Source organism: Sus scrofa, chromosome 7 (genome assembly GCF_054392235.1).
Source record: "Sus scrofa isolate SSC_HxYL_T2T_F1_AM1 chromosome 7, Sscrofa_HxYL_maternal_Yorkshire_Landrace_v2.0, whole genome shotgun sequence".
Lineage (NCBI taxonomy): Eukaryota > Metazoa > Chordata > Mammalia > Artiodactyla > Suidae > Sus > Sus scrofa.
Window position 1 is genome coordinate 110,288,108 of NC_139389.1, and position 21,684 is coordinate 110,309,791.

Genomic DNA, 21,684 nt, shown 5'->3' on the forward strand with positions numbered 1-21,684 from the left:
GTTGAGTGTCACAGAACCAATTTACTTATGCAAATGACTAAATATGAAATAATTGGAATCTTGCAGTTCGGTCAAGTGCCTCCCAGCTGAAGGTGATGGTAGTCTGCTCCCATGGAGTAGCATTTGGATACTTCCCTGCCCACTCTGAGAAGTGGAGCCGTCTCCCTGACCAGTGGCCCTAGTCAGCCCGTCCCTGGAGCAGAGGTGAACTCCTGATGAGGAGAGAGGAGTGGAGGGGCACCTGCGGCGACCCGAGATGAACTCGTTGCCTGCGCTTGTGCACCAGGGAGGGACAGCTGAGCCCCAAGACTGCACGGCATACAGGAGCTGGGTTTCTAGGGCTGAAGTCAGCGGTACTGCTTCCCAGTTGCCTGCGGAGAGGCCTGTTGGAAGGTCTGCCAAAGACTGCAAAGTACAGGCCTTGGTCCCCACCTCGCCCGGAGCCTGCTCCCAGCAGGCCTTCAGCTTTTCTTAACTGGTTCAGCTACCCTTGAGTTTTATTTTTGTTGAAAACCAGGCATGGTTCTAGAATGGGTTCTTAGCATGTCCTGTGAAGGCTTCGACTTCTGATCCTTTGCAGTTTCTGGTTTTGCAGAGGTGCGGATTCTCCTGCGACCAGAGCTGGTCCTTTCTGGGAACCAAGGGGAGGCTTGTAAGGGAGAGGGTCTCTGCGGGTCAGCAAAGAACTGACAGGCCCACGGAAATATTCCTTAATATTCCTTAAGTAATACCAGCCAAAGAGCTCGGTGTCCTCTGGAATATTCCTTCGTCTCTCTGGATTATCACATAGTGCAGATGTCTTAAGACTAGAAGGTTCTGTCCACTCTCCTGTCAAATTCCAGTGTCTCTGCAAGTGCAGGTCTGGGGCCTGCTTGAACCCCTCCATTGCTGGGGAATGCAGTGGAAGCATTTATATTTTTATAAAATCTTTTTTAGTTGTACAAGCAAACCACGGACACTTTAATGGTATAAAAATTCAAACAAGACACAAAGCAAAATTTTCTCGAGACTATCGTCTCCTCCAACACTAGTGGTCTTTCTAGAAGTAGCTACTTGTAACAGTTCATTGGTATCTTTTACCAACAATAGATATGTTATATATTTTTACACAATAGATATACTTTGAGAAAAGTATATATACAGTTGTCCCTTGGTTTCTGAGGGGGATTGGTTCCAGGATGCCCGTAGATACAAAGCCGTCCATGCTCAAGTCGCTTATATAAAATGGTGTAGTATTTGCAAAAAACCTACATGCACCCTCCTGTGTACTTTAAATCATCACTAGATTACTTGTGATACTTGATACAATGTAAATACGAGGTAAATAGTTGTAAATACAGTGTAAGTGATATACATGAGTTGCCTGAGTGCGACAAATTAAAGTTTTGCTTTTTGAGATTTTTTCCCCCTGAATATTTTTATATCTGTGGCTATTGGAGATATGAAAATGCAGAACCTGTGGATAGGGGAGTTCCAGCTGTGGTGCAACAGGATGGATGGTGTCTTTGCAGCAGCAGGGACACAGGTTCGATCCCTGGCCCTGCACAGTGGATTAAGGATCCAGCATTGCTGCAGCTGTGGCATAGGTTGCAACTCCAGCTTGGATCCATTCCCTGGCATGGGAACTCCATATGCTCTGGGGCAGCCAAAAAAAAAAAAAGGCTTGTGGATATGGAAGGAGGACTGTATGTGTGTGTGTGTGTGTATAAACGTGAGTGTACACACACACACACACACACATGCGCACGTGCGCGCACATACATACACACAACCCCCAAGCTGTTTTTTAAGTAGCTCATTTTTTGCAACTCCATCCTCTGGTCCAGATTCCATCTTCTGGAGCTGTGCTATAGAACCAACGGTGGACATGTGTCTTGTCCAGCCCTCTTGTATGGCTGGGTAAAGACACACACACACACACACACACACCATTTATTGTGGCTTTTGTGCTGGTACTGTGTGTCCCAAGCATAGCTGTCTTACTTTATTCTCAAAACAGCCCCACGAGCATAGCTGTCTTACTTTATTCTCAAAACAGCCCCACGAGGTAGGTGCTCTTATTATCCCCACTAACAGATGTGGAAACAAGTTCAGAAAAGTTAACTTGCTCACAGTTACCCAGCTAGTAAGTAGCCAGCAGGACCTCAGCCCAGGTGAGTCTGACCTTAGGATCATGCTCTGGTTCACTGTGCCTCACCACCTTCCGTTTTGTGCCCTTGACCCTGGCATAGTACCTTTGCCCTGCATAGAGCTCAGCCCATGCCCCCGACTCAATCCCCTGTGGGAAGAGCAGCGGCAGGTGAATGCAGGGCCTCTCCGCCTCCAGCCCACCTGCCCGCAGTGCTGGCTCTGGTGCCTCCTGACCCGAGAAGAAGGTCACATCGTGAAGGACGCAGCCTGCACTTGGGGGCACGAGCCAAGGCCATGCCAGTCCTGCCATTAAAAGGCCTAATTAGGCTCGTCATTAAGTTCAATTAGGCATTGGAAATGATCGTTCCTTCCAGCCCTGCCGTGCCCTCCAAGAACTGGATCCATTCCCAGGCAGCCCGCTTGGGAGCCAGTTCTAGTTGCTGGGGCCCCAGCAGCCCTGCCCCCGGTTTTGGGCTGCGACTCCTTCCGAGACTGAGGGCAGAGGCACCCAGGAGGCTCCCAGCCCAGAGTGAGGCCCTCCAAGCCGTCCAGCGTCTGCCTTGGAGGGCGTTTCCCGAGCCCATTTCCTGTCCCCTCCTTCCTTAGGGCCACCCCTGCCCCATGTCTGTCCTGGGAGTCAGAACATCAGCCTGTGTTCTAGTCCCTTCTGCCGCTTACTCACCCTGTGACCTTGGGCCAGGTCATGGGGACTCTTTGGATTGAGGTTCCCAAAGGGTTTGGACGAGATGACCTCAGTTCCCCTTCAGCTGGAGGATGTCACGGTTCTGGGAACTCCCGGCTCCCCGAGCCCCGTGCACCCAGGATTCCTTTCCCCTGAGCTCTGACTGGGAGAGAGAGGAGGCCCACGGTCGCCTGGTGCCGCCAGCTCAGCACCCTGGCTCTTCAGCGTTAAAACTGAGTGAGCTCAACTCAGAAAGAGTGTGTGCCCTTCTGAAACATGCTTTCTAGATGGAGGCTTGCAACAAGCCATTTCGGTCCATGAATCACGGCCTTGAAATGAAACGGTGGACAGACCCCGAGGCGAGGCAGGCCTCCCAGGCACAGGGGCCGGTGTAGGAGGCGCAGATGTGTCCCAGGGTGTTTGGATGCACAGAGCAGGGTGACTGAGGCCCAGGGTTTGTCTGGAGAAGCAAAGGAAGTAGTGGTCCGGCAGGGCAGGCCCCACCTGCCGGGCCTGGAACTGCAGGCGTGTGTCTTACAAGGTGGGGACCAGCGAGCCGCTGAAGTGTTGCCAGGTGTGAGACAGCGGTGTAGGCTGCATTCTCACACCTCTTCGGAAAGTCTTTCTGCTGTGGCGTGACCTTGGGGTGTTTACAGATGTAAAAAGACTTCCATTTCTCCCAAGGTAGAGTCTTCCTCTTAAGGGGTGTCTCAGCTCCCTTCTGAATAGCGAACAGGCTCCTCTCTCTCTACGCCGGATGGAGCGGTGGAGAGGCCCGGCTCCACTTCTCCCCCGAGTCTGATACCTTTTTTCCCAGCAGATTTTGTTTCCTGCAACTTCCACTCCTCTTGTATCCATGGCACATCATTGCTTTCTCTTCTGAGACCGTGTGTGAAGGGAGCATAATTATGATTACATGATGAGCTGGGTTTTCCCATAGGATACGTGTTCCTTCTCGACTAGAATGACTTCTCACCTGCCATCAGTTGTGCTGTATTAGTGAGAATACCTTCATCCAGAAGCAGCAGAGAAGCCCATTGACAGAGACCTGAAGGGAAAGAGGTTTGTCTCCGGAAACAGGAGGTCCAGGGCTCTGCCACCCAGGGCTGGTGAGTGGCAGCAGGGACGGAACTCTTTGCCTCTTCCTGCCCGCCATCCTCAGCACGTGGACCTTTGCTGTCACGTTCATGCCTCATCATTATACGATGGCTGCTGTATCTCCAGGCCTCACCTCTCTCTTCCAGGCAGGAAGAACAGAGGATGACATGGAAGTGAAAGTGACAGGCTCCTTCTTAGCAAGAATTTATCTTTTGGAGGTGAGGGTCGCTTTCCAGGGTCAGCTGCATCTTTCTCGTTGATCAGAAATGTGGTATGTGCTCACCCCTTGGCATGAAAGAGGCTGGGGAAAGGCATATTTTTAGTTGGACTTATAGACATCCTAAGCAAAATTAGGGTTTGAATCAAGAGTAAGGGGACATGACTTTCTGTGGTTGAATCCGTCAGGCTGAGCTACAGACATCATTGGATGAGACTGGCCCGCCGAGACCGTGTCGTGCAATGTGGAGGGTCAGGTGTGCTTAGGGGCATGAAAAAGTTGCACCTAATTCTGGAAGCTTCTCAGAAGGGGGAATCCTTTGGAAAGAACTTTCAAGAAAGAATTTTTTCAGAAAAATGTTGCTTTTTAGTCAAGGGTAAGTAAAAGAGGCTGAAATGCAATGAAGGAAGGGAACCAAGAGGCAGAAAAAGTAAAAGCAGGAGATGGACAACATGAGAGGGTGCACACCGAGAATGCTGCGGGGAGCCTGGAGGCCACCTGCTGTTGTGGAAAGCAGAGGGCGGCTGGTGCCAAGACGGGGAGCTGGGCAAAAGGTGTCATTGTGGGGCCAGGGGGATGCCGGTGTGTCTCCGTGTCGGCTGAGGGGTCCAGGCAGGTTCGGCCAGAGGTGGCAGGATGGTGGAAAGCAGAGGATCACTGGGTCTAGAAGCAAAAAGCAAGAAGCCACAGCCGGGCACACCTGGCCAGCACCCATCTCTGGGCGAGGGTTCAGTTCTAGGACCGAGGAGGAGAGAGACAGCATCTTGGAGCGAGGATTAGCAGCACAGGGACCAGAGACTGGAGTGAAAATACTAAGTATAATGATAAGGCTGATGATGGCAGCAGTGGTGACTGTTCGCTGAGCACGTCCTGTGGAGTGAAAATAATCATGATGATAACAGCAGCGGCTGCTGCTCCCTGTCACATCCTGTGTGCCGCGTCCTGTGCGAATCGCTTTGTGTGAGTTAACTTATTTGATTCTTACAACCCTGTGAATCGAAGCGTGTGTCATTACCAGTTTTGCGGACTTTAAGGGACCTGCCCAAGAGCACACCAAGGATGCTGATTTGAACCCTCTGCCTCCAGGGCCCATCCTCAGAGCCAGCGGAGCCCAAGGCCCGGTCCTCCCAGACCTGGAGGACAGAGGGCTGCTTTCGGAGATGCCCTGTTGGGAGGTGTGGGGGGCTGGCAGGTGTGAACAGATGCCCCCTTTCTGACTGCTTAGAGCGAAGGGAGGTAGACAGGGCCCTGAAGGAGGAGGAAAGCAACTGGGGCTGTTAAGAGCGGGGGCAGCGTCTGGGAGAGGCGGAGGGAGGGAAGGAAGGGTCCTCGGTGAAACTGGGAAAGCGGCGGCAGGTTCTGACAGCACCGAAAAGGAGACAAGGGCGGACCAAGGATGAAAAGGTCCTAAATTCTTTTTTACTTTATTTTATTTTATTTTTTAATTGTAATCAATCGTTATTTCCCCAATACATTTTTTTTTTCCTACTGTACAGCATGGTGTCTTTTTTTTTTTTTTTTTTTTTTCCCACTGTACAGCAAGGGGGTCAGGTTATCCTTACATGTATACATTACAATTACAGTTTTTCCCCCACCCTTTCTTCTGTTTGTACAGCATGGTGTCTTAAATTCTTAAGTGAGAAGAGAGTCTCTGTTAACTTTCACTCTAAAAAAATGGAGTTCCCGTCATGGCGCAGTGGTTAATGAATCCGACTAGGAACCATGAGGTTGCGGGTTCGATCCCTGCCCTTGCTCACTGGGTAAAGGATCTGGTGTTGCCGTGAGCTGTGGTGTAGGTCGAAGATGTGGCTTGGATCCCGAATTGCTGTGGTTGTGGCATCGTAGGCCGGCGGCTACAGCTCCAATTAGACCCCTAGCCTGGGAACCTCCATATGCCACGGGTGCAGCACTAGAAAAGGCAAAAAGGCAATAACTAACTAACTAACTGAGGTGTTCCCACTGTGATGCAGTGGGTTTACGATCTGGCTTATCTCTGTGGAGGCGAGGTTCAATCCCCAGCCCCATGCAGTGGGTTAAGGATGCAGCTGTGGTGCAGATTAGATCCCTGGCCTGAGAACTTCCATATGCCACAGGGCAGCCGAAAAAGAAAAAAAAAAAAAAAAAGATTGAATACGGGGCAAAGGGTTGATTTTCTTCCTCCCTCCCTCCTTCCCCCTTTCTTCTTCTCCTGCCCCCCTCCCACTCCCCAGCGTGGTGGTTTGTTCACCGACCACTTGACTTTGGGATCGCCAAACCAGTACATTAGTGATTGAAATTTTAGGGCTGGATCAACCAGTTGTGGGGAAGGGGCTGCTTGGAGGTATCAGAATAGGAAATTATCTTAATGGGAGCATATGGGGTGGGGGCCATGGAGAGGCAGGGTCCGTGTCACTCCCAGAGCCAGGGAGGGACCCGAGAGGTCATGGAGGGTGGCCCCTTTGGTTTCAAAATGGAGAAAATGAGGCATGGGGCAGTTAAATGGCTCAGGTATAGAAGCCTAAGAGTTAGAAAAGCCCTCAGATGTCACCTTGCCCCGCTGCCCAAGGTCAGACAGCTAATTAGTGTAATAGAATGTGCCTCTCGTTCTGCAGCCATGCCATCCTCAAACCTTGAGCGCTGCACGCCTTTATTTCAAGTTCATGAAAAGGCCATGCACTACACTGTTTGTGCAACAGCGAGTCTGTGAGAATAAAACCGTCTTTACTGCAGTCCTCTGGGACCCTCGCAGAAATGAGATGTTGATCATATGAAGCAATCTTATTGAACAACAACAAAAAAAACTTTCAAGGAAGAAAGTTGTGTCCCCTGAGCCAGCCAGTCTGCTAAGGGGGACTCGCCACTTTGCCGAGTGAGCAGCTAAAAGCCAGCAGGGAGTGACAGGGGAAGCCAGCCATTGGTTAAAATTCTCCCGACATGGATGCTCTCCTTGTTCTCCCTTTGATGGATTCAGTCTCTCAAAAATAAAATGCGTCTGTGAACATCACACCTACCTCTTCCCTTTTCTCTTTAGTCCTTTATTGAGAAGGAAGCGAAAGCAGTTTTCATGTAGAAGCCACAAGCCCGGGCAGACATAAATATGCACAAGAAATAGAGCCCCCCACCTCCACCCCCCATATAATCCAGGTTTTTTTTGGTCTAGTGGGTCTGCCAGTGGGTTTATTCTTTGTCCCATCTCCCTGCACTACAGCTGGTTACTGGGGACAGTGCCATTTTGTCCTGGTTTCACAGTGGTCCTTGCATAAGAACCCATGATTAGAAGTGCCACGGTGTTCTTGGTTCATCTACATTAGGGAGTCACCAGGGTGGGTCCTAAACCTTCCAGGAGGCTGCCCCACATGAGCCCTTGCCCGCCCCAGGAGGGGGCCCACCACTAACAACCTGCGGCACCTGCACTTTGAGTAGCTTGTCACTTGGGTGAGTCTCACTGTATGCGTGGGCTTCAGGGGCACCACAGGATGTAAAAGAAGGGCAGAGAAAATAATTAGTGAGTGACTAGAAGGACATCTTTATAGGTTTCTTTATTACAGAAAAGCAAGTTCTTTCCAGGAGAAGTCAAAGACTCAAGCCATTCAGTGATCTAAAAGGAGCTAAAATAAAGGTTTTCAGAATGGAGTTCCCATCATGGCTCAGTGGTTAACGAATCCAAATAGGAACCATGAGGTTGTGGGTTCGATCCCTTGCCTTGCTCAGTGGGTTAAGGATCCGGCGTTGCCGTGAACTGTGGTGTAGGTTGCAGACACGGCTCGGATCCCGAGTTGCTGTGGCTCTGGCGTAGGCCGGTGGCTACAGCTCTGATTCGACCCCTAGCCTGGGAACCTCCATATGCTGTGGGAGCGGCCCAAGAAATGGCAAAAAGACAAAAAAAAAAAAAAAAAAAAAAAAAGGTTTTCAGAAACACCGATAAAAGTTTGCTCCCAACTTGCGGAGCTGTGATTTCCACTTGTTTTGCTCACCACATCCTGCATCATTTCACTCTCAGTCCTTATGGCTATATTTATCCAAGACTGATGCTCAGTCACAAAATTTCTCTAGAATTTCCCAGCACTTCCAGTGAACCCTGCGATCATGTCAATGGGAAGGTCTCCGTTTGTACCTAGTGTTTCTTTAACACCTTTCTAACCTTGCTAATCTGCCTTTTTAACAAAGACTAAGCCATAGGCTCAGACTTGGGCACAGAGCAATATGGAGCTCTAATAAAATAACTTTTGTGTTTTATTTAAACTCTATTGTCTTTAATAATTACCTTCTATATGGCTGGTGATGCCAGATTTCCATCCAGAATATAAAGTTTTCATTTGAATAAATTTATTAAAGTAAAAGGAAGGAATGTACTTCATAGATAAAATAGGTGCAGAAAGTACACAGTTACAGCAACATTTGTGAAGGTGGCATTTGAAAATGTAGACGTTTGGGCAACACCGTCCGATAGCACCTCTTCCCAGCAGGTCCCCAGATGGGAATGAGAATTTCTTCCACTTGACCTCTACATGCTGCTTTTAATGCGCAGGATAGGTGACCAGTTGCCTGCGGTTCATTGCAGACTCTCTGAATTGTCTTAGTGACTTGGGAAGGCGGAAAAAAGGAGCTCAGTGAAAATTTCTAGCTCCACAGTTCCCTCCTGATGCCTGACCGACATCAGCGTGTATGCTTGTGGATTCCAGCAGGTGATGGCATCTTGTTCCAGTCTGGCTATGCCCCCAGCCAGCTCTGAGGCCCTTCTCATGCCACACCAGCTCCCCTGCTGTTTTCTGAGCACACTGGCCCTTTCATGCCTCCTGTCTTTATTCAGGTTGTTTCCTCAGCCGGAAAAGCCTTTCCTGCTACTTTTCACTCCCCCCCCACCCTTATCTTTCAATTGACACGACTTCTAGGAAGTCTTCCCAGATTCCCCCAACTGGGGTGGTCAGTTCAGGCTTTAGTGCTACCGTGATATTTTGCCCTCACCCCACTTGTCCTGCTAAGTTTGGGGCACACTAGAACCAGCAGTAGATGAAGGACTGTGAACCTTGGTCGCTAGTTCCAGCTCTGTGTCCGGCTCACTTTGGGGCTGTAGTGCGGTCACTTTAACCACCTCTGGTCTCCATTTACAAGGGGGGATGGAGGCAGTGGTCTTTCAGGCCCTCCAGTGTGTGAGTGAGTCTTCTGGAGCTCTTACTGTTATCTCTATGATGTTCTTTTCTCCAGCAGATTGTAAAATTCAGAGCCAAAGATCCCCAAATCCCAAAACCTCTCATTTATCTGCCTAATAGAGAATTAGTTACCCAGTAAGTTTTCTGAATAAAATAATGTTCATTTAAGATAACCTAAGCTTTAGAGATATAAGTTCTACCTTTTGATTTATTTCTAACAGGTATATACATGCATTATTATATATTCCCATAATTATATTTAGCTACTGAAACTGTTTCTATGTATTTCAACCCTTTTTCCTCCCGATAATGAGCCTTCAGAGTTTCAATCAGAATAAAGATGTTATTTTGAATCTAACCAGCAGGGGGCAAACTTCACTCAGGAATTGCCTTGTAGTCGATTTGCTATACTTTTGACTTCTCAGGGCTTGGCATTCTACAGATAGGATTTGGAGGTTGGTTTTCATCTTTCAGGTGGATACCTTGTTGATAATCCCAACAGGAGCGAAATAGACTCTAATAGGACCTAGAACCCCAAAGGGCCAGAATTTGGGTGCTTGGGAGTTGTTTGTCTTTAAAAGAAGGGAGAAGGTACAATACCTGCAAGTACATTCTGGACACTAAACATATGAACAGCAAGCATTAGGAGCCAAGGAGGAAAAGAGTAGGGGCTTCAACTTTCAGGAGAGATTTCAACCTGGAGAAATCTGTTGGCCTAAGACAACTTCGGTTCATGAGAACTATCTGATTTTTAATCATTACAGATGTGGGATGTCTCAGAGCAGAGGAACCCCAGGTAAGCCGCTGCTGCCTGATGCTGAATGGACCCGGTAGCCAAGATTACAATGGCAGGTTTCTGCTTTGCTCAGATTTGGGTTTTCACTGGGAAGGCCCAGTTGGTGGGTCACACAGTTTGTAAAGTGGAGCCTTAGTGTTGACTGTGCTGGTCATGTGTCATATGACCTGGGACAGATGGCGTTCTCTCTCTCAAGCCTTCATAAAACTGCCCTCAGTGAGGTTTGGAGGTACTTGCGAGATGTTTATCAGACATCTAAGGATTATGAGAGTAGAAAACCTGGTCATCCCCCCCAAAAAAGGGGGGTCTGGGCCGCTTTTCCTCCAGGGGAGCGATATGTTTTGAAAATGTAAAGTGGCTTTGGCTTCAGTTTAGCTGGTCCTTGTTCCTGCCCTTCCCTCACCATGTGCTTCTTTACGAATTTGGCCCCCAGCTGCAGAGTGTCTTCTTTTTATCACGGAAGCTCCGGGAGCTCCTTACTGTGGCTTTAGCTTTCCTCTCTTGAACACCAAGTTGCACTCGTTACCCTTTATCTAAACCTGTCACATCCCTCTCCGGTCAGAAGCTGCGGCCCAGGCGGGATAGGCCCTGCAGAGGGCCTGCCGCTGGGACTCTGGACCTCCCGGTGCCTCCTGGTGCCCGGCGCTTGGCTCTATTTTAAGCCCATGCTGTCTTGCAGCAGGGAGGTGAGTCTAGGGTCCAATATGTGCTGTGGATATTAAGAGACTTCAAGGACACTTCCCCCCATTTATCCCAGTTATGTCCCCTGCTAAAATAGGTTAACGGTGTCTAATTAACCACTGAACATTGTCATGCTGCATAAAGATAGCATCCTGGCTGTTCTCTGAGCCGTGGTACTTTATCTCCATTTAGATCTCTGCAGTGTTCCATTAAACTCGAGAGCAACACTTTAACTGAGATGATGTCTACATTAGGGCCGCCTTTCACCCTTCAGCACGTGACCTGTGTAGGCAGCCTCTGAGGCCCTCTGCTGCTGCAGCGTGGTGGGCAGTGGAGACGGGCTCCGTGGGTGGGGAGGGTTCTCACCTGACAGCCCTTCTCTCCCACTGAGTCCCCGAGTGAAACCGCGGATCTGAGATTGGGCTGTGGTCCTGTGTGGCTGCAGACACCAGATGTACCAGCGCCATCAAGCTTGTCCTCAGCCAACCAAATCATGCCTGGTGCATGTCAGCGGGGTCTCTAAATGAAAGAAAGGAATTTCATCTGAGCAAGAGAAGTTAGGAGTTCCCACTGGCACCATGGGATTGGTGGTGTCTCTGCAGTGCCAGGATGCAGGTTTAATCCCTGGCCAAGCTTGGCAAGTTAAAGATCCAGCATTGCCATAGCTGTGGACTAGGTCACAAGTCCTCAGAGTAGCTCAGATCTGACCCCCCACCCCCCCGGGAACTCCATATCCTGTGGGGTGGCCAAAAAGGAAAAAAAAAAAAAAAAAAGAAGTTGGAAACAGCGAATACATGTAGGGAAGGGTGACCTGGCTAGATGAGATTGCCTTTCTGCCAAGACACAAGTTGTCATGTTGTAAATAAAAATACACAGTAAATCATAAAGAACAGTGAAGCCAATATTAACTACCACAGTGTCGGGCCTGACAAAGCTACTACTGTAAATCGAAAGTACGTCCTCATCTCATCATGGAAAATATTAGTTGGATCTGAAGCAGAGTCTAGAATCAGCACTCCTCCCAGGTCGTGCCTCTGCGCCTGTATCATGTAAGGGTGAAGACCTGGGCTTTGGGAGTTCCCTGGTGGTCTGGTGGTTAGGACTCAGCAATTTCACTGATACTGCCTCCGTGGTATGACCAAAAAAAGCAAAAAAACTGGGCCTTGTATTCTGGGTGCTCTTAGGTGAGTTACTTTACTTCTCCGAGCCCCTGTCTCATCGGTAAAGAGAACAAGTTAAATCAGATAATGAGATAATTAAATAAGATGCAGTATATAAAATATACTGCAGTATGTATTATATATGCAGTATAATAGCAGTATGTAAATAAGATAATGATTGCCTGGTAGCCAACAAGCTTCCTATATGCAGTATATCATTATCTTATTTATATACTGCTATTATATATGCATATATAATATATGCAGTATATATAATATATGCAGTATATATAATATATGCAGTATATATAATATGTGCAGTATATATAATATATGCAGTATATATAATATATGCAGTATATATAATATATGCAGTATATATTATATATGCAGTATATATTATATATGCAGTATATATTATATATGCAGTATAATAGCAGTATGTAAATAAGATAATGATTGCCTGGTAGCCAACAAGCTTCCTAAGTGTTAACTGCTGTTATCGTCAGTCATCAGCCTTCTTGTGATAGGCTTGTGGGGCCCAGAGCCTGGGAATGAGCTTTCCCCTGAGAACCAAGGGCGGCTGTGAGGTGCCGAGGAGGAGAAACCTAATGTGGATGGTAGAGGAGTGGGGTCAACGCCAGGAGGGGATGGGTTGAGTGTGGAGCTGAAGGACTAGGCTTTCGATGAAGGTAGGGATAACGAGGCAGCCCCTTAACCTTGGCATCGCCACCTAAGAGCCCGATGTTTGGAGAACAGGTGGCTCCCCGCGAGGCTGAGGTTCTCCGCCATTTGGGAGACACCACACAGAGAGAGCCGTGGCTTCCCCTCTTGCCGAGTCATTGACCAGGTGCGGCGCGTCCCTGGTCAGAAAGCCAGAGGCCAGGGCGCCCTTACTCCTGTCCCCCTGTCTGGGCAAGGGTGGGAGGTGAGGACGAACATTTACTCTCATTGTCCGGAGTTAAAGCTTCATTCTGCAAAATGGCCAAAGCAGTCAGCAGGTGATGGAGTAGCTCTTAAAAAGAAACCTGGCATTTAATTAACTTTTCAAAGTGCTGGTTCAGCAACCTCTGTGTTTTACATTTTGAATACTGAACAAGCATCTTTAATCCGATCTGAATTGCTTCTGGGCCTCCCCGGGTGGGAAGTACCTGAGAACACCAAGGGATCCCTGTTCTGTTTCGGGAGAGCCAGCTCGGGCTCACTCAGGAAAGGAGCCTTCAGTCTGCGAGGCCGTTTCCTTCCTCCCTTCAGCCTGTGGGTCAAGTCACAAGTCCTCCGAGAGGAGTAGGCAACTCAGAAGGACGAGGCGGGACGGTTGACGTTTTGCTGCTTAGCAACCAGAGCGTGCAGCCTGCTGTCTGAAATAAGGTTTAGGGCAGTGATTCTCACATATGTGCCTGGGTTCCGTTTCTAGAAATTACTGCCTCAGGGGGCCTAGCACATGGACACTGCCGCAGTTTCCCAGGTGTGCTTCTGTTGTGTGCCACTGGTTAAGACCCACTGGGGTAAAGGACTCTCCAGCTTTCAGGTCGCTTCTGTTGCCTTCCCTGATCACGGGAAAGCAGGAATGACTATGAGTGCAGGAAATCCAAACAGACGTCGGGGGCCCAGGGGACATCTCAAAATCAGCGGGTACCTGCTTGTGAAAGGGCTTGGAATCTTGGGTGGTTGGCGCATGATGGGGATTCTTGCTTCAGCCTCATCACTGACCTGCTCTGTGATATGGACAAGGCACACAGCCAGCAGCCCATGTCCCAGTCTTACATAGAAGGATGCTTTGCTCCTGAAACCTGCTTTGTCTCTTTTTCAGACCTAATGTTGATAGAAAGTCTTTGAAAGACCCTGAAATGTGCTGCATCTCTGACGGCGGTCTCACGTATTGTAATTATCAGGCACCCAGACCCTCCAGCCGTCACTTCTGGGGAAGGAGGCCTGTGGCCCGGTGGGTGGGGGGTTGCGTTAAGGGGCCAGAAGCTCAGGCTGGAGCTGACTGCACCTTCGCAGTCCTCCTGCCACGGGGCTGGACCAGCTCACACTGTTTTCTTGGAAGTGTGTCCATGAGGAAGAGAGGGCCCAGAACCCATGGTCCCTCCCTGGAGCTTCCACCCACCCACAGTCTGTGGCAGCCTGGGTATAGCTGTAATGAAAACTGAAAAAACGTGTTTAATATTTATCCTTACTATTTGCAGTACACTCTTCATTGTTCTTTGCTATTGGGAAAAAAAGACAAAAAAGAAAGGCTGCTGGTGATCCTTTAAATTGATTTCATGAGTCACCAATGGGTCATCATGACCTGTGGTTTGAAAATCCTTGGGCTAGATTCCATGTCACTGCATGGCCCGAGGTGCCTTTGGTGACTGGGCAGGTAAAGCAGTCTGTGTTTTATTTCAGATATGGCACCTTCAGTTATATCACTGGGGTACATGTACACATTATTTGTATACTCACAGTTCTGTGAGGAAATGTACGCTCCAGAAAGAGAAAGACAAATACCATGTGATAGCACTTGTATGTGAAATCTAAAGCATGACACAAATGGACTCATTGACGGGAACAGAAACAGGTTCACACAGAGACAAAGAGATTTGTGGTTACCAAGGGTGGGGAAGGGATGGATTGGGAGTTTGGGGTTAGCAGATGCAAGCTATTGTATGTAGAATGGATAAACAACAAGGTCCTACTGTGTGGCACAGGGAACTATATTTACCATCCTGTGATCAACCAGGAAAAAACGTGGAAAAGAATGTGTGTGTGTGTGGGGGGGGTAAAACTGAATCAGTGTTATACACAGAAACTAACACAGCATTGTAAATCAACTATACTTCAATAAAATAAATTTAAAAAAACAAAAACAAAACCAGAAACGTGCCCTCTGCCTGTTGTCCTAAAGCATGCTTCCCACTCAGTCTAGCCTTTGCCTTCTCACTTTTGGTTGCTGCGTAGCTGCTGGAAATGCTTCATTGGCCTCTTTAACCTCTGTAAGAAAGCCAGATTCAGTGATAAAGAGCTAGTGCTGCCTGGGGATGGGGTGGGGACAGCCACAGCCCAGCGTCCTTGAATTTTCCATGAGGGAATGCAGGTCCAGGGCTTGTGTTTGGAGAATTCAGAAATCAAGATTTTTGTATAAAACCTTCCAATCTGGACAACAAGTGGTCACTAAAAGAGAACGCAATTAAGCCAAACCAAAAGCAGCAGCAGTGTGGCGCAGCCCAAACTTACCTGCAAGTCAGCTAAGGCTCGGAAGTGGCCAACTCTCTCAGGCCGTTTCTCCCGGGCCCCACCTACGTCCCCACTAGGCTTTCCACCGCCAGAACCTGCTGTTTCTGGCAGAGAGATAGAGAACCAGACAGACAGACAAAATGCCATCCTTGAGGGCGAGCTCCGGCCTCGCTCCTCCCCTTGGGTGGACAGGAGATGCGGGAGGATGCTGGGCTCCCCGCAGAGGGAGAGGGAGCCGGAGGCGGGCTCAGCGGCCGTTACACAGAACAGGGAACTCAGCCCCTTTTTGGACAATGCGTCGATAAACAGGGATTAATCCGCCTTCCCCCAAGAATAGCGTTCTCATTATTGTTTCCTTCAGACACAAATCACTGCTCCTTTTGCCCTGCCCAGCACAACATGGCTCAGGAAGGAGGGACTCTGTCGGCACTCCTGAGGGTGATCAGAGGCGGATCTGGCCCTTTTGTCCAGCGTGAAGGTGCCGGCCTGGGCTCCCCGGCTTCCTCTTGAGTCCCATTATTCTGCTCTGATGTGCATTTCCATCCAAGCCCTTCTCCCGTTGGTGACATATGATGGGGTCATTTGGACCGTGGGTTCAGGGAGTTCGACTTCACCAGGACAGTTAGAGGCGGTGGTCCTGGGAGCGCAAGTCAGGCGCAGAGCTGCCCCCTCCCACACAGGGAGGCACTGTGTCAGCAGCTGGCCGGGGTGGGGGGAGCTGTATTTAGGATTCCTTTGATTTAGAGTAATGTCAGAAGCCCGCGTCATTAGACAGCACCGTGGTGGCGATGCCCAGGGCACCTGATGCACTTTACCTTCGTGCCCCCTGCTGCCCTGGAAGCCCCACTCACCCTCCTACCCCAAGTTGCTCCATCTCTTTTCTTGGCCCCTTAAGAATCAAAAACTGCAGCCTAGGAGGTCCCCTCGGAATCGTTCCATCCTGTTCTTCCAACTTTACCTACCTGTTCACTTCTCCCTCCCCAATTTCTGCCGAGATTCACCCATTCTTCCTCCTCCCCTCCCTCCTTCTCTCTCTCTCTGTCTTTCTTTCTACAGTGCAGTTTTGACTGGCATTTCGTGCGAGGTAAACTACTTAAACTTGGGCTTCATTTGTGATTCTCCTCTTGGGGGAACTGTCTGCACTTTGCAGGAATTGCTGGCTGGTTCCAGCGTAGCTCCTCCTGGGGAGGCTTGTGGGCCCAGCATTGCCGAGGTCCTTCTCGGGCATCCTGCCTCCTGGCCATTATGATGTTGCCACTGCCCTGTGCCCCTGTTCAGTCACGATTGATTTCTGACTTAAAATAATTCATTAAAAAAGAAAAAAAAAAACTGTCACTGAGGAAACTTTCAGACAATGGAAAACAATCCCCACCTCCCCGCACCCCACTTTAATAATTGTCAACATTTAGCCACTCATTCATAAGACGAGTGTTTCTCAGAGCATCAGTAGGGACCCACTTGGATTAGAATTACTGGGGATTTGTTTAAGATGCGCATCTGGGGCTCCCGCTCCCCCAGACCAGCTGACTCGGAAATGTCTCACTGCCGAGTCCAGCGATGTGCACATCCGACAGGCTTCCCAGCTGATTCTTAGGTGCATTCAGGTTGGAGAACCAGGGCCTCCGAGAAGCCTGTGCGTGTGGACAGACTTCCTGTTCTCATGGAATATCTCAGGGCACTGCTGTCCGACTGTCACTCACAGGATCATCAAGTCCATCGTGTGAAGCAAACAGAAAGTCAGGCCCCAAACCTGCGGCCTAAATGGCACGGCCGGTTCACTTCCCCTTCTGCTCTTAGGAGGCTGCACGTGGTAACACATCAGCTCCGAAGAAGACCTGTGGCCTCAGTGCTAAGAAAGCCCTTTGTAAATTGGTCATTTGATTGTTGAAAGAAGGGAAGGCACTGTATCGTCTATAGCCTTTTTAGTTTTGAGCTTCTCTCTCAACTTGCATTCAAGCTCAACAATTTAATTTGGAGTCATGCTGAAAATGAGACCATAAGGAAGGATTACTATAATTTTAAAAAAATTTGTTTTTTGTAATTTTCTAACATTGGTTGTGGTCTATAGAGAGGAATCCAGACAAATAAAGCACTTGGGATAGGCTCATTTACCCCCACTTTTTTTTTCTTCTTTTTCTTTTTATGGCCCCATCAGTGGTATATGGAAGCTCCCAGGCTAAGGGTTGAATTAGAGCTGCAGCCGCAGGCCTACACCATACCTCGGCAACACCAGAGCCGCGTCTGCGACCTGTGCTGCAACTTGTGGCTACGCTGGATCCTTAACCCACTGAGCGAGGCCAGGGATTGAACCTTTGTCCTCAAGGATACTAGTCGGGTTTTCAGCCCACTGAGCCACAATGGGAGCTCCTGCCCCCACTTTTGAAACCCCCTCTCCAACATGCCACGCCAGTGCAGAGAACTAGCTGGTTCTCTAAACCTTGTCTCTTTTTGTGTTTTCCAGGTTGGGAAGGAAGGCTTCTGAAGAAATAGAAGAGTATGTTTGCATTATTCTTCCAGCGTGTGTGGTGACCTTAGTGAGCAGTGCAGTCTGGTGACCATACCTCTCTGTTCAGCCTTTGTTGAACACAGCGTTCAAAACCAGTACCAGTCCAGCTGTGGTCTGGGGCTGGAGTTGGGAACGTGGAGTCAGGGGTTTGGGGGATGCTCCTTCCTCAATAGAAGGGCAGGGCTCTGGCCTTGATGCCCATGTTATGTCTCCCAAACCATGGTTTTTAAAATTGTATGTTCGGATATCAAGAGTACTGACCCGTGGGTTCTGCTTTATTGATGCAGATTGGCACCAATGCCAGCCTTTGAAACCTAGCTTTTTCCTAAGACTCACATCAAAAAGAAAGAAGGAAGGTTGCTAGGTAAAGATGGAGCATAAAGGCAGGGCCCCTGAGTCTCCCGTGTGGGGGTGGACAGCACGTCATAGCAGGGTCTGTGCCATGCTGTCTGTTGGGATGGTGCATCCGTGCACGGCAGACCCAGCTGCCTGATCAAGTCTGCCCAGGTTGGTGGAGGAAAGTGGGTCCAGAGACATTTTCATCTAGAAGAAAGAATGGAAGCCATAAAAACGGGGGTCATGGGGTTAGTTTCTGTGTGTGAAATTCATTTTCTGCTTTCCTTTCTTCCTGGGTGACAGTCACCGCCTCAGACAGCAGAGCCTGGATGGATCAGATGATGGAGGAGGTAAGATTCCCTTGGAGGAAGTCAAAAGGGCTTCCAGAGACATCCGGGAGAGTTTCCTGAGCTACAGGTAAGGGCCCATTTGCTGCAGCCTTACTGGGAACCTCTCCCATGGCCTCATCCTCTCCGTTGTTTTGCATCTCTGTGCCTCCCTCATGCTGCTGCCTCTGCCTGGAGCACTTTATCCTTAACCCTCCTTGTCCTTCCAAACTCACCAAAGCATTGCCTCCTCTGAAATGTCTTCCCTTCCCATCCCACCCCCCGCACTCTCTGTGTGCCCGCAATCTCCTGGGCAAACCTTCTTGGAACTACCACCACCCCATCAATAGTAGCTAATATTTATTAGGTGTTTATTATACCTCAGGCACTTTTCTGCCAGCTTATAGATGTTAAAGGATTTAATCTTCACAACAACCCTACAATATAGTGCTCTCACTATCCCTATTTTGTAGTTGAGAGGTTAAGTCAGTTTACCCATGGCCCCAGAGCTAAGGGACTATCACACCTTAACTCTTGGTTGGCTTGATCGTTCTTCCTGCCAGGCTCTAATGATGGTGGACACCATGTCTTATCTATCTTTGCATTTCTGGTGCGTGATGTGTCGTAGTCAGTTAAAGGCTGACATTGTAAATGAGGGAGAAACAGCTCTAAACACTAGTAGCCTTGTCATGGCTGAAGCCTGGGTTCAAAACTCAAGAGAAGAGAAAAGTTTGTGTATACTTTTTGCAAGAAACCTACTAGAGGAGAGATTATATTTAGGGCCCAAACGATCAAAGCCTTTTTTTTTTTAACCCACAGATTTACCATTTCCACACTCTATTCCTTTGTGTAGAACTCAGTTTCCATCTGGTATCATTTTCCTTGTGCCTAAAGGACTTCATTTAACTTTTTTTTTTTTTTTGGTAGAGCAGCTCCTTTGGCAACAAATTCTCTTACTTCGTTTGTCTGAGAATGTCTTTATTTTTCACCAGATACAGAATTCTGGGCTGACAACTCCATTTTTTCCTTTTAGCACTTTAGGTATTTATTTCATTGTCCTCTGGCTTGCATTGTGTCTGATGAGAAGTCAGTGGTCATCCTTATCTTTGTTGCCCTGTATGCAGAATGTTTTTTTCTCCTGCTTTTAAGGTTGATTTTCCCTTATCCATTATTTTCAGCACCTTGGTTATGATCTGCCTTGGTGTGGTTTACTTTGTGTTTATCCTACTAGAACTTCTTGAGTCTGTGGATTTATGGTTTTCATTAGATTCAGGGAATTGTAGCCATTATCTCTTTCCTTTTTAAAAATTGAAATATAGGTGATGTACAATATTATGTTGGTATCGGGTATACTACCTGTTGATTTTGGAATTTGCATACATTAATAGAAGGATCACCATGATAAGTCTAGTGACCATCTGTCCCCATACAAGTCATTACAGTTTTATTGACCATATTCCTAATGCTGTATATTACTTCCCCATGGCTTATTTATTTTATAACTGGAGGTTTGTACCTTTTAATCTTCATTTATTTCACCCCAGCCCCCATGCTGTGGCAGCCACTTGTTTGTTCTGTGTGTCTATGAGTCTGTTTTTGTTGTGTTTTTGCTAGATTCGACACGTAAGTGAGACTATATGGTATTTGTCTTCCTTTGACTTATTTCACTTAGTATAATTCCCTCTAGGTCCATCCATGTTGTGACAAATGGCAAGATTTCATTTTTATGGCTGAATAATATTCTACTGTATATGTATAATATATATCATTATACACACACACACACAGTATCTTCTTTGTCCATTCATCTTTCAATGAACACGTAGGTTGCTCCTCATACCAGCCACCTTAGCCCCCTAAACCTTTGCCTTCTCAACTCAGCCAGACCTCCCCATGTTCCATCTTGGGCTCCCTACCCCTGCATCAGTGTCCAGGAAGCACCTTCAAGCAGAAGCCAGGGTGACTGCAGGGCCTGCTTCATTTTTTTCCTTTCCCATGGGGATCACAGTTCTGTGCTACCTCTTGTCCACTGTGTGAAAACAGTTGTATCTTATTTTTTTTTCTGATTTTCTTAATGTTTAAAGCAAGAAGGCAAGTCTGGGACCAGTTTCTTTCTCATGGCTACAGTAGAGTTCTAAAGCCTTATATATTTTTTAAAATTTTGTTGAAGTATAGCTGATTTATAATGTTATGTTAATTTCTGCCATACTATAGCAAAATGATTTCATTATATATCTATACACACACACACACACACACACATATATATACATATATACATACTCTTTTTCATATTCTTTTCCATTATGGTTTATTACAGGCTATTGAATATTGTTCCCTGTGCTATACAGTAGGACCTTATGTGTCCGTTCTTTTTTTTTTTTTTCTTGTTTTTTCTGGCTTTTTAAAAAATTACTCAGTGATTTTTATTACATTTATAGTTGTACAACAATCATCACAACCCAATTTTACAGCATTGCCATCCCAAACCCCAGGTGCATCCTCCTACCCCCCGACCTGTCTATTTGGAAACCATAAGTTTTTCAAAGTTGGTGAGTCAGTATCTGTTCTGCAAAGTTCATTGTGTTCTTTTTTTAGATTCCACATGTAAGTGATAGCATATGATGTTGGTATCTCACTGTCTGGCCAACTTCACTTAGTGTGATAATTTCGAGGTCCATTCATGTTGCTGCAAATGCCATTCTTTCTTTCCTTTTAATGGCTGAGTAATATTCTATTGTGTATATGTACCACCACATCTTCTTTATCCACTCCTCTGTCGATGGACACTTACGTTGTTCCAGGTCTTGGCTATTGTATATAGTGCTGCAATGAACATTGGAGTGCATGTATCTTTTCGAGTCAAGGTTTTCCCTGGATAGATGCCCAGGAGTGGGATTGCTGGATCAAATGGTAATTCTATATCTAGTTTTTTGAGGAATCTCCATACTGTTTTCCATAGTGATTGCACCAGATTACATTCCCACCAACAGTGTAACAGGGTTCTCGTTTCTCCATACTCTCTCCAGGATTTATTGTTTGTAGATTTTTTTTTTTTTTTAATCTTTTCTGGGGCCACACCCGGGGCATATGGAGGTTCCTAGGCTAGGGGTCTAATCGGAGCTGTAGCCACCAGCCTACACCAGAGCCACAGCAATGAGGGATCTGAGCCATGTCCGTGACCTACACCACAGCTCACAGCAACGCCAGATCCCTAACCCACTGAGCAAGGCCAGGGATTGAACCTGCAACCTCGTGGTTCCTAGTTGGATTTGTTAACCACTGAGCCACAATGGGAGCTCCAGTTTGTAGACCTTTTGATGATGGCCATTCTGGCTGGTGTAAGGTGGTACCTCATAGTGGTTTTGGTTTGCATTTCTCTAATAATTAATGATGTTGAA

At 47.7% G+C, this 21,684-nt stretch overlaps 1 protein-coding gene across 11 annotated transcripts in view; it reads left to right on the forward strand.

Annotated features, from left to right (window-relative positions):
* IFT43 (intraflagellar transport 43) overlaps positions 1-21,684 on the forward strand; it is a 131,969-nt gene that overhangs the window by 51,926 nt on the left and 58,359 nt on the right. For 5 of the 11 annotated variants that reach the window (XR_014811186.1, XR_014811184.1, XM_084969883.1 and 2 more), the window contains 2 exons: positions 17,577-17,609; positions 18,261-18,307. Coding sequence is in view for 4 of the 11 variants with exons in the window: in XM_084969883.1 (XP_084826009.1) it covers positions 17,577-17,609; positions 18,261-18,307 (80 nt within the window). In the remaining 7 variants the exon portion in view is untranslated. Of the gene's footprint in view, positions 1-66; positions 1,397-17,576; positions 17,610-18,260; positions 20,757-21,684 lie in introns of those variants that run through there. The other 6 variants (XR_014811185.1, XR_014811189.1, XR_014811188.1 and 3 more) reach the window with 3 other exon arrangements.